The sequence below is a fragment of the Arachis stenosperma genome, chromosome 5, assembly GCF_014773155.1.
Source record: "Arachis stenosperma cultivar V10309 chromosome 5, arast.V10309.gnm1.PFL2, whole genome shotgun sequence".
Taxonomy (NCBI): Eukaryota; Viridiplantae; Streptophyta; class Magnoliopsida; order Fabales; family Fabaceae; genus Arachis; species Arachis stenosperma.
In genome coordinates this window covers 4,206,947-4,218,358 of record NC_080381.1, presented here as the reverse complement: position 1 = coordinate 4,218,358, position 11,412 = coordinate 4,206,947, and the positions used below count along the sequence as shown (strand labels likewise).

The following is an 11,412-nucleotide window of genomic DNA, read 5'->3' as shown; positions in this document are numbered from 1 at the left end:
GCATAATTCGAACCAACCTCATTCGAATTATATTAAAATATACTTTTGACAGATACATGTTATATTTTTTGTTTTGGTAAAATCACATAATTTCCTCTTCCATTTAGTTTAGAGTAAACTACCTTTTGTACTCACGAAAGTTGAAAACGCTGACATATCTACCCATAAAAAAAGAAAATTACCATTTGTACCCATAAAAAATGATTTTTACAAGCAAAATTATCCAAACTCTAAAAAATTAATTAAAATCCCTAAACTACCATTCTCTCTACTACTACCACTATCATCTCCTCCCCTCCCCTCCCCCCTTCTCCTCTCTCTCTCTCTCTCTCTCTCAATGTTCTCATCTTTTCTCCACCACTGCCACCACCACCACTAACCCATCCTCTCTCTCTCCTTCCATTTTCTGAGCTTGTCGCCGCCACCATAATCCGTCAACTCTGCCAACTCCTTCCTCTTTCTCTTTCTCTCACTTTCCTTCTGTGTTTTGTTTTTCTCTCTCTCGTCTGCTTCTTCGAATTCTCAACCTAGAAAAAAGGCTTTACCATCATCAACAACAACAAAATCATCCTCAGATTCTTTGCCCCCGCACTCTCTCTTACCTGTAAAATTCCTTATCTTCACCACCACACCACCACTTTTCTAACCCTAACCCTCTTCACCCAACCATAACCCCTCTTTCCCTTTCTAATCTCAAATCCTACCACCACCCCCTTCACCCAGTCACCACTCCCTTTCCCTCCAAAACTCACACACGGAGACATTACACACACCCCCACCCGAGGAAGAAGAAGAGAAGAGGAGGGGGAGCGAAATCGCACTGGCAACATGGGGACTCGCTGCTGCTATCGCATCATCGTCGCTGTTGTTGAGGGAGCCCAAAGAGGGGATGCGAGCCAGAACCAAGGAAGGGGGAGTTGTCGCCGCCGTTGCGCCCTACTGCTGCCGGCTCTGTCACATCTGTCGTCGTCATTGATTGAGTCGTTCGCTGTCGTTATCGCTGTTCTGGAAGGAAGAGAGCATGCAAGAGATCGGATAAGGAGGAGAGGGCGACGGTGCGCAAGAACCATTTTTTCTATTGTTGTTGTTGTTGTTGTTGCTGCTACTGCTGCTTCTTTATGTGAAGAAAATGATGATAGAGGTATAGTGGTGGTGGTGGTGATGGTAATGATAAAGGAAATGAGATGGTGGTGTGATTTGAGATTAGAAAGGAAAAAGGGGTGGTGGCTGGATGAAGAGAGTTAGGATTAGAAAGGTGATTGGGTGAATGAGGTGGTGTGGTGGTGAAGATAAGAGTAATTTAGGGATTTTAAGTAATTTTTTAGAGTTTGGATAATTTTGCTTATAAAAACTATTTTTTATGGATACAAATGGTAATTTCCTTTTTTAATAGGTAGATATATCAGCATTTTCAACTTTCGTGGGTACAAATGGTAGTTTACCCTTTAGTTTAATATGGTATTTTGCCTTATCCAAAAATGTCTTCAACATATAAATAAAGCAACTCAGTCACTATTATTGCATTGAGCGCAATAGCCCTTGGGTGGGTTAAATCTAATAATAGTGTGAGGAAACTAGTTCATCACTTACTAGTAGTTACAGCAAAATATGCAAATCCACTCGAACTAATGGAATTTATTCCAATGGGGATTGGACGAAACAATGAAGCAATTGGAAACTGTATTGGATGCTTATGTCAGTAGAAGAAAAAATGTCACGCCATTTATATAAAGTGTTTAATTTTGATACATTAATAAAATTATAATATCGTATAATTATATCTATATTTTTGAATAACTATTCATGAGTTAATTTATGTTGTTAATAACTAGATATACATATACTGCTAATAACTAAATATATATGTAAAACTATTTTATATTGACCGTACATTAAAATTAAATTTTTATATCAATTTACCTATTACACTACTTTGCATACATTTTCCATTTTAAAATATAATTCTAACCAGGCTTCACCAAGTGGATAATAAGAAGATTAATTAAAATTAAGTAGAAATTCAGGTGTAGTTGACTTCACATCAAGTTGATACCTGAGAACTGTTAGATAATTTGACTGATTTGACTAAACTTTTATCTATCGGCTCTCAAGTATCAACTTCACATGAAGTCAACTGGATCTCAGTTTTCACCTTAAAATGATCAGCCAACTCCAAAATATCTTGAAAATTGTTGGGGTATCAATCATGCTTTTTTATTATGTGGTAAACAATCTTTTTCTTTCTATGCAGGCAAGCAAAATATTTGCTGATGCAGAATCAATTATTTTCCCACAGAAGTATAAAGCAGTTATGACTTATGACATAATAATGATTTACAAATTTGTAACCTTCAATCTATGAATGACATAATAATATTAATAGGCTTTAACAGATACACCTTGTGGTTCCAACAAGACTTGAGGCACTTACAAATTGAACTTGCGTTGAAAGAGAGATGGGCAAGGCCAAAAGCGATTAGGGAGCTTGAACTTTGAATCGTTCAAGGTGAAAGAAGAAGCTCTTTTAGCAGAGAAAAAATAGAGAGAATTGGGTTCACAACCATAGTAATCTTGAGCCAAAAGAGAGAAAGTAAACATCTTACCCAAAACAAAAGCATAGCCACCCAAATCCTTAACATCCAACCACCTACCCCATTCTTCATCAAGCCTATGAACCTTAACATCCACCACCTCCCAATACATGTCCCAAGGGCTGTCGGGTTCACCTTCTATGTACATGTCAACTACATACAGCCACCCACCACACTCCACCAACCGTTTCTTCTTCCCCAAACCACACAGCATTGGCGAGAATTGAACCAATTTTAGGGTTTCACTATCCACCCATGAAATCGTACCTACTTTGTCAACCACGTAGAGTTGACCATTGTGGACGATCATGTCATCGAAACAGTTGGCGTCATCGAGAATCGTCCAATTGTGGTCGCCGATCTTCAAAACGTGAAGCTTGCCGTGGTTGTAGAGAGCGAAGACCTTGCGGGAGTCAACGGAGGAAGTCAAACTCGGGAAGAGAATAGCTTTGTGGGTTTCAGGGAGAGGCATGAAGGGTTGGAATTCATGAGTGTGGTGGTGAAGAGAATGGGATTGAAGGAGCTCGAGGAGGTTGAAATTCAGGAGATTCAAGTGGGAGGGGGAAACAAAGGGGGGAGGGTTTGTGTGTGAGAGAGAGAGTGGCAAGTTCGTGAAAGGGTCGAAGATGCGAAGAGGGAAGGAATCGTTGTGAGAAAGGAGGATGATCCATCCTTTGGAGGAGGAGGAGGAAGGGTGGTGGATGCGGTACAGTTTGGTTTCGAAGAGGGTGAGTTTGATGTTGCTGTCGGGAGGAGGAGGGAGGAGGGGGAAGGCGGTGGTGGTGGTGGAGGTGGGAGAGGAAGGGGTGGAGGAGTGCCAGGTGGAGCAGGTGCTGCGGAAGTGGAGGAGGTCGACGGTGGTGGTTAGGCGTTTGGATATGAGGGGCCATAGTTCCTTTGGGAGAGCTAACCATTCCACCGATTCCTTCTTCTTGTTATCTTCTTCGTTCATAGTGGACATGTTTTTGGCGAATGAGTGGAATTTTCAGCTTCTTTGATTTTAACCTGCCAAGTGCCTACCTTTTCTTTTCTTCTCTCTCTCTCTTCCAATCGCGTTCAACTTCAATTGTGCATAAATTTTAGACTAAATAAGGTTTTTTTGGTCTTAACGCTTTTTACATTTTTTAAAATTCGACTCAATTTTTTCATTCAACGTCAAATTTTTCTTTTTCATTTTTATCCCTACCACTTCTCACCACCACCCTCTTCTGCTTCCACGCCTCGCTTAAAAGAATATCCACTACCACCGTTTCTGACCTCCATCAGAGGATGCTGTCGAGCTCGAAGAGACAAGGCAGAGGGGGAAAAGAGGAGGAGGTGGTGGTCACAGTGAAGGTGAGAGAGGAGAAGAGGTGGAGGTGGAGCCAATGTTTAAAAGGGATGAATTGGTGGTATATGTGCATGAATTTGAGTTCTTTCTATACTGCATTCTTCATATTCATGTGTTCTACAAAAGCCACGTTGCCATTATTCTCTTTCTACCACTCTACTGCTTTACATGGAAAACTATTTTAGGAGATACGTGCATATGACAATTTTATATAGTAGCAGCAGCAATCATTAATCGGAATTGTTTTTGTCACTGTCTTCTTGGTATATCTGATACTCTTCATCACTTCCTATCTCCTGTGCCTTGTTATTGTCATTTTCATCATAGGGGAAGCTAACAAAAAGATCCTGTAAATGAGTCCTTGAAAGATTCTCCATGCTGAGATCTAATCATTATAAAGGAACTCAAAAGTGCCCACAACATCTTCCACTTATATATATTAAACATGACATTAGAAGAAAATGGTAGTGCACTATGATTTATCTTTCGTATTAAACCGGTGTCAGGCAACAACCAATAATGAGAGTTGAGTATTAAACATGAAAAATTAGAGTTCACAGATAAAAGGATACTAGGATGAGACGGCAGAGGTATTTCACAATCTCCAACCTACAACAAGAGTCAACAGCACAAATTAAAAGTCAAAAGCCATTGATGATATAATCTATTGAGAAAAACTTAAAAATCAGAGTATAAATAAGAATTACCAGATCAAGTTCTTCATAAGCATCCCATTCTTCATCACTATTATTAGCCTCAGCTGCTGCTACTTCTTCATCATCAACATTGTCAGCCTCACCTTTCTCTTCCAAACCTATATGTTCCACACAAAAAATTATAATAATTTCTCTTAAAAAAATATCAATAATTTCTCGATCAAACTGAAGACTTCTTCCTGTTTGGTTTCATTCAATATTAGATAACAAGTTATGTAGAATTTGCTACAACTTACAAACACAACCATATTCTATGTAGAGACGTATTGAAAAGCATAAGTTACCAAATGCAGTCATTTGTTGACTCTATTACTAATGCAATATCAATTTAAAGAATTGTGAAAAGAGAGATAGTGCAACCTAAATTAGATTGTTCACTACCCTCCCCTTCAGGCTTTGTGGCAATCTTACTGTAGTCCCTTTTCATTTTTTCAAACTTTGCAGTGGCAGATCTGAGTAAATTCTCTGCACCAGGCTTTGGAAATACTGATAGGAACCTCACCATGATACGTTGTCTAATACAATTGAGCATGTTTTGTGTAAACCATCCAGTTGCAAACTGTGAAATTAGCATGTTAGATGCAACTCAAATAATTTGAATGTTTCATTGTCATCCAATCAAACGTTTGTGTCTATAAAAACTTTTAAGATAATGAGTGGTTGAGTTAAAACACTCATACTCACAACGCATACAAATTAGAAACCTAGTTGAATATCTTACAGTAACTTCAAACATTAATGGTAGTGATACTATATTAATCAACATATATTAATCAACTCAAAAGCACAAATCTTCAGAACTAAAAAGGAATCTATAGAGTAAGCCATCTATCTCTGTCATTCAAGGATAAAGGAAAAATAAAGGGCAGCTCTGCATCCCCATAGTATTTATAAAACTTAACTTCATGCCAAAAAATAAGACGAAAATGTTAAGAACATATCAAAAGCAGACCTATCTCTTATTAAAGATGTGGCCAATGACATCATGACATGTAGTTCAACATAAAATCTGAGATAGTTGAGAAACTTACGGTGCAAACTGCCAGCAAGGGAGGCTTATTTATTTCTGATTGAATATAATCATCAACAAGCTCGAATAACTGTAAAGATGTCTGGAACTTGCAAGGGAAAGCATGGAAGGCACATATATCCCCCCATCTATGTTTTGATCTACAGGGGGAAAATAGTCTTAATAAAAATGAGCAAAACAACACAAATGGAAATATAATAACCACAAATACCGAAAACAGATATGTTTAGGCATGAGAATAATGAGATTGTTTGTAAGTCTGCAAGCACACGCACACACACAAACAAGCATAGAAAAACAAGAGGAAAACAAAGAAAAATTGAAAAGAACTTACGTATTGGCCGAGTGAGCATCACAGTAACTTCGTAATGGGATTGGTACTCGATAATCAAGTCTTTGATAGCTGCTAATTCAAACATCTAAACATATTCAATAAAGACCCAGTGTTTTATTCTTTAAGAAAACCAAAAACAATTTAATAAAATCATTTACAGGTATGTTAAGAGAACATTGATTTATATGTATAACACTATACTTTCTCGTCATAATGGAAACCATAAACTAGTATTCAAACATCCTTATTCTTCTTATGACATCACAGTTCTGGATCAAACATAACCAATGAACTGAAGCTAATGAAGAACACAAATCGAATTTTAAACATGATGGCATTGAAAATACCAAAAGAGCAGAAAAATAATAAAAAAATTAATCTTCCTGTCTATGGACCATAAAAATTCCTTTGAGATAAATAAACTTAATAGTTAAATGTTAATAATATCTAATCTCCCTCTTCAGGAAAATGGAACCCATATGTTATGAAGTGCAAATAAAGCAACACCAAACTGGGTAACTCTGTAAATTTTTGTTGATCATGATAAAACCTCAGACAAACTTCTAGATTCCTCAAGATTCCAATCATTATTCCTAATTGATCTAACATTTCATTTTTATGAAAGGTTTAAAAAAATAACATGACCTGTAGTGTGTTGGAAGACTGGTACTACCCAAAAACAAAAAAGAAAAGAAGGAACAAGAAACCCACCAGATATTTGAGTAACTATAGCATGCAGGGACCAACATTTTGAGCGCAAATGATTATTAATATCTAACTCTCCCAACAGATTATTTAGAAAAGAGCAAGTCTCACATGCGAGAATCGGGATCCTTGCGTGGATCATATCCTTTCTTGATCCAGAACCTTAAGAAAGGTCCACTGGAAAAATAGTAAGAAATTCTGGATAGAAGCCTACAAGAAGTGAGAACAGAAGGGCAATGCCCACTCATCAAGCTCGAGCAATTCAACTGCTGCAAGTTAGAAAGGTAATCAGCAGAGTCTGGGTAAGTCACCTTCTAAGCATGGCATGTGAAAAGCTTAATCCCTTATCATGCAAGCGTTCAATTAATGAATCTTTGGACCAAATAGGTCGCTCATCAAACATTCTAGAGACAGCCATCTGTGACTCCCATTGATCTGAACCTTGGGGTATATATTCCTCCCAATTCACTATCTTAGGAACCTGTAAGAAGGCTAAGAAAAACCAGATCCACAGAAGTGCAGTTTCATAACCGGCGACAATCAGGATAAGTATTAAAAAGGTGCGGACATCAGAACATGTAAATTTCGAACTCCAATCAGGAAGCAGCTAGTGGTTCCTTTGGCCTAATATAAACTTACATTACAGAAGGCTTACTTCATGCACGTAATTCAAATACTTCTTTAAGAAAAATCTGCAGGTCCATGCAAAGCTACGATGAAAACTGTTTCAATGTGTTTAATATCCATATCGATATATACTGCCATTTCTACAACTTCAATAGATCTACATATAATGGTTCTACCAACTGAGAAAAGGATATCTTTAATGTCAAAACCAATTGCAAGAACTGGCTCTGTGTCCATCTGTACACACATGGCAATGAGTAAGCTTTCTTACTTAAGCTTTATAGATAGTAGGATGAGTAACCATAGATAGTCAAAGTGATTATTTCAAATTGAAGTTACCTCAAGATGTGGTTGTACAATTTCCTCTTGTTTCCTTTTTGAACTTGATGCAGCAGGTGCTCTCAAGCTGAAATAAAGAAGACTAATTCACTTTGAAGTTAAAGAAAGATGAAACTGCCAATTGAAACTTCACAAGGAAAACTGGGGAAAATGATATACTATAAAGCTTATGGATATTGGATAATTAATCAGAAAATATAGCATAGTGCTAGGAAAAACATAGCTGAACTAAGAACCTCATTGGCACCTCCCACTCCACCAGTTGAGAAAAGATATTAAGATATGAGAATTTAAAAAATTCAATTTAAGAAATGGCATGTTCTGTCTGTCACCTAAACACCCCAAACTACAGAAACAATGGAATAAGCTACAGAAATGAAACAATGCAAAGCCTCATTGAAGAGTAACACAAAGACAAGGATCTCTGAATGTAGGCAACAAATTATACAAGTGATTAAAGCTATTCACATGATTGGAACTGCCATCATTTTCCTCATATTTATAAAGTATGATCATACACAATTATGGTATTAGCAAGAACCATGCTGATCCCAAAATGAATGCCAACTTTTCATTCTCAATATAAGAATTAATGAAAGTGAGAGAAACTAACACTAAATTTTCTGGCATATCCTTCGGAGCAAAAAGTGGAGGCACAATAAGCATAATGTCCTCATGATCCACATCCATAAGACCACCCTCACCTATGACAGAACAGAAACACACACTACAAACTTGGTAAAAGCCATCAAAACACCAGGTTTAAATAACAGAATATTGAAACTAAGATATTCACCGAAGTGTGGTTCCTCAAGTTCTGACCAATTTCTCTTTTTCCTCTGGGCAACTTCCGCATGAACAGGAACAACATATTGGTAGTCAAACATTCCTGTGTAATATTGAAATAGGAAACAAAAGCAACTAGTTAACTTGCTTCTGAGGTTCTATAAAGCTAATTAATATACATGATGGATGGCCACATGAAATCACCAAAATCAAGCCCATCTAAAAACTTCTAACCATTAAAATGGTAAGCCTCAGAAACATGAGCAACAACATCAGCACAAAGGTTTGCTTCTTTATCTGCAGATATACATTCCTCGACTTTATCATCCTCGGTTAATCCCTCACTTTCTGGTTGATCAGCTTGCCTCTCATTTTCCGTTATATTTCCAGGCACACTTCCATTAGCTTTGGCATCATGCTCACTGCAAAGTTTTCTCTTGGATATTTTGAGAAGAAAACCATTGCAGGGATGAAGCTCCCCAAATGCAGGATGCGAATACGGGTCTTCAGGGCGGAAACAGAGCTCTAGTTTGTTTGCTTGCGAACTGCGAGCCTACAAATGTCACCACACAGACCATAACAAAAGTGGAAATCCACACAGAAACCAAACCTCATTGATAAATTACAAAATATAAGCCATGCAGGTTGCAATTAAAAAAGAAAGTAAGTATCATAATTAGCAAAATTATCACCATATTAATAAATTTTGTCTAATAATACCTTAAGGATGCCTTGGATTCCACCTAGAGTGTCCACGGCACGAGAAACCGTAGATGGATACCCAGGATAATGGACCACAAATCCCTGATTTTGTGGTAGAACCCCTGAGATTGTTCCATCCTTTATCACTCCCATTAAACTACTACTACCTCTGAAATGATTATTCAAATGCTATTTTTATCAACATTAATCAATTTTCAGCTTCATCTGACTATTGATGTTACATAACTATATCATTGGCATGCAATGTCATAAAAAGAGGTATACTAAGTGAAACATTCACTGCACTGGGGCACAAAAGTTTATCAAATTTACCAAAACTTAGAACACACTAATTAATAGCCCCAAGATTTTATAGTCGATTGGAGCAACGGAAGCAAAATTCAGCTGAGAGAACTATTACAGGTTTAAACACTTCCTGTGAACTGAAATCCAAACAGGGAAGAAGAGAAGAACCACATACGGTTGAGAAGGTATGCATATACGTAGCTTATGCGTATTTGCTTTGTCTTCTACTCCTTCCTTCTCCTGAGTTTTCGATACTCGTGAAATTTGGTGTCTTTCTTTTCTGAAGAAAACGCAAGGTGCCACGTCGGTACTGTAATGAGAGAGTGTTGGAGACAGTCTAATGTGGAACCTGTAACTTGAGGACCTTCGTGGTCCCCCAATTCTATGGGCTGGGCTAGGCTGGGCTAAGTGAGAGCTTACGAAATTGGGCCTTCTTCATTCTTGTTGGACTTAAGGAGAAGAAAATTACAGGTCCAAAAATATGAGAAGAAAATTATAAAACAAAAGCCTCATTGTTTTTTTTTTAAGTTGGATGGATCCGACAAACTCCAATTTTAGGTATTACATCTCATTCTCACCCACACATCTGATTTTATATATTTATGCAAGTTGGCACAGATGGATGAGGGTGTGTGTTTTTTAACCATCTCTCCTGGGTTCAATACTCATTGGAGGATAGGAATGAAGTTTGCTTGTTTGGGAGGATATCCTGGTACAAACAAAAAAAAAATTAAAATATAGTTAACAAATCCATAACAAAGATGATATATAATATAAATTCATCTGACTTTATTTATCAAATAAATAAATAAAAACAAATTAGCTAATCCATACTCACTCAATTCAAAGTTTCAAACCCATTTAACTTGCGAATTATTTAAACGAGACAAATTGACCTACTTCTAAACAAATCATAATTTCAGTGGCTTTTTTCCAAGTGAATTGAACTAACTCTCAAGTTGCAACTCATTTTGATGATGGTTGATGCTTCAAAAAATACCATAAAAATGATAATATTTAATTTTCTTTTAGTAGTACTCTTAATTTAATTGTGATAATTTAAAAAATACGAATATTCTACATATTTATGTGAAAAAGGTTTCGATTCAAAAAGTTAAAGGAGGGAGTAAAATTAAATCATGACAACAAATATATACACTAACAAACTAGTAACGTATTGGACAATACTGTTAGTTAGGAAGTTGAATCTACTATAATTAGGGAATGATTTTAACTTTTAATGTTTGACGACACTTATTACACACCACATAAAGTCTTTGACACTTAGTAATTGGTAGTTTGAAAATGATGATTTTGTTTTTGGCCCTTCACTTTTGCCATATTTTCCATAAACCCCCAGCAGCCACCGCTACTAGCCTACCACATGGTTGTTGACTTCTTGGCCACTTAAGACTTAAGAGAGGTGATGGATGAAACTAATTACATGCATGTCCCTATTGGGTGTTTTTTGTTGACTAGGTGTTGCAAATTGAAATTCTTCTCCCAATAAATACAATTTTTAATGCAAAAGGTGGCCGCATCGAATGAAAATTTTCTCTCCCACAAGAAAATAATCAATGAAAGCAATAAAAAGGAAAATAACAACATGCTGTAATCTAACGTTTGCAATTCATACAATTCTTAATTCGGTAGCTTGAAAAAATGACCAATTCTAAAGTTGGGTGACAACTAATTTTTTTTTTTTTTTTTGGTTTCTAATTGGTCAAAGTCTCTCTGCTTAAATTATTTGGTCATAGCCCAGACAGTGTCTCAAATATAACCACTGTAATCCCCCTTTAATTTGAGTCAATTTCGGATGCTAATTGGATGGGTTTATAATTATATATATAGAACTACTTTTAACACATGATTTATTTAGTTAATAAATTAATTTTTAAATATGTTAACTCGATAAACATGAGTACTATTAGTTTTTGACTAAATTA

The 11,412-nt window shown here is 36.6% G+C and overlaps 2 protein-coding genes across 5 annotated transcripts; both read right to left on the bottom strand.

The window, feature by feature from the left end:
* Nucleotides 1-1,970: 1,970 nt before the first annotated feature.
* Nucleotides 1,971-3,772, bottom strand: LOC130980981 (putative F-box protein At1g65770). The gene has a single exon (XM_057904624.1). The coding sequence runs from the start codon at nt 3,550-3,552 to the stop codon at nt 2,428-2,430; it is 1,125 nt and encodes a 374-aa protein (XP_057760607.1). The 5' UTR covers nt 3,553-3,772; the 3' UTR covers nt 1,971-2,427.
* Nucleotides 3,773-3,982: 210 nt separating this feature from the next.
* LOC130980980 (uncharacterized) lies at nt 3,983-9,770 on the bottom strand. 4 transcript variants are annotated; one of them, XM_057904622.1, is made up of 15 exons: nt 9,642-9,765; nt 9,179-9,329; nt 8,693-9,011; nt 8,469-8,561; nt 8,286-8,376; nt 7,673-7,739; nt 7,528-7,570; nt 7,018-7,189; nt 6,818-6,916; nt 6,002-6,070; nt 5,669-5,807; nt 5,049-5,196; nt 4,629-4,735; nt 4,494-4,530; nt 3,983-4,306 (listed from the first exon to the last, which is right to left on the bottom strand). In XM_057904622.1, exons 2-15 carry the CDS (start codon nt 9,311-9,313, stop codon nt 4,152-4,154), a joined length of 1,674 nt encoding a protein of 557 aa, XP_057760605.1. In that variant the 5' UTR covers nt 9,314-9,329; nt 9,642-9,765; the 3' UTR covers nt 3,983-4,151. The 4 variants fall into 4 exon arrangements, with proteins under 4 accessions (XP_057760605.1, XP_057760604.1, XP_057760606.1 ...); XM_057904621.1 differs by having other exon boundaries at nt 3,986-4,306; nt 4,998-5,196; nt 9,582-9,757; XM_057904620.1 differs by having other exon boundaries at nt 3,987-4,306; nt 4,998-5,196.
* Nucleotides 9,771-11,412: the final 1,642 nt, after the last annotated feature.

Bases quoted from the DNA above. Each gene is read 5' to 3' on its own strand.
- LOC130980981 (XM_057904624.1), bottom strand. From the start codon at position 3,552: ATGTCCACTATGAACGAAGAAGATAACAAGAAGAAGGAATCGGTGGAA.
- LOC130980980 (XM_057904620.1), bottom strand. From the start codon at position 9,313: ATGGGAGTGATAAAGGATGGAACAATCTCAGGGGTTCTACCACAAAAT. The intron at 9,012-9,178 runs GTATTATTAGAC...TGACATTTGTAG, and splicing joins GAATCCAAGGCATCCTTAAG to GCTCGCAGTTCGCAAGCAAA. The intron at 4,307-4,493 runs GTATCCTTTTAT...TATAATGATTAG, and splicing joins ACCTCTGCCGTCTCATCCTA to ATCTCAGCATGGAGAATCTT.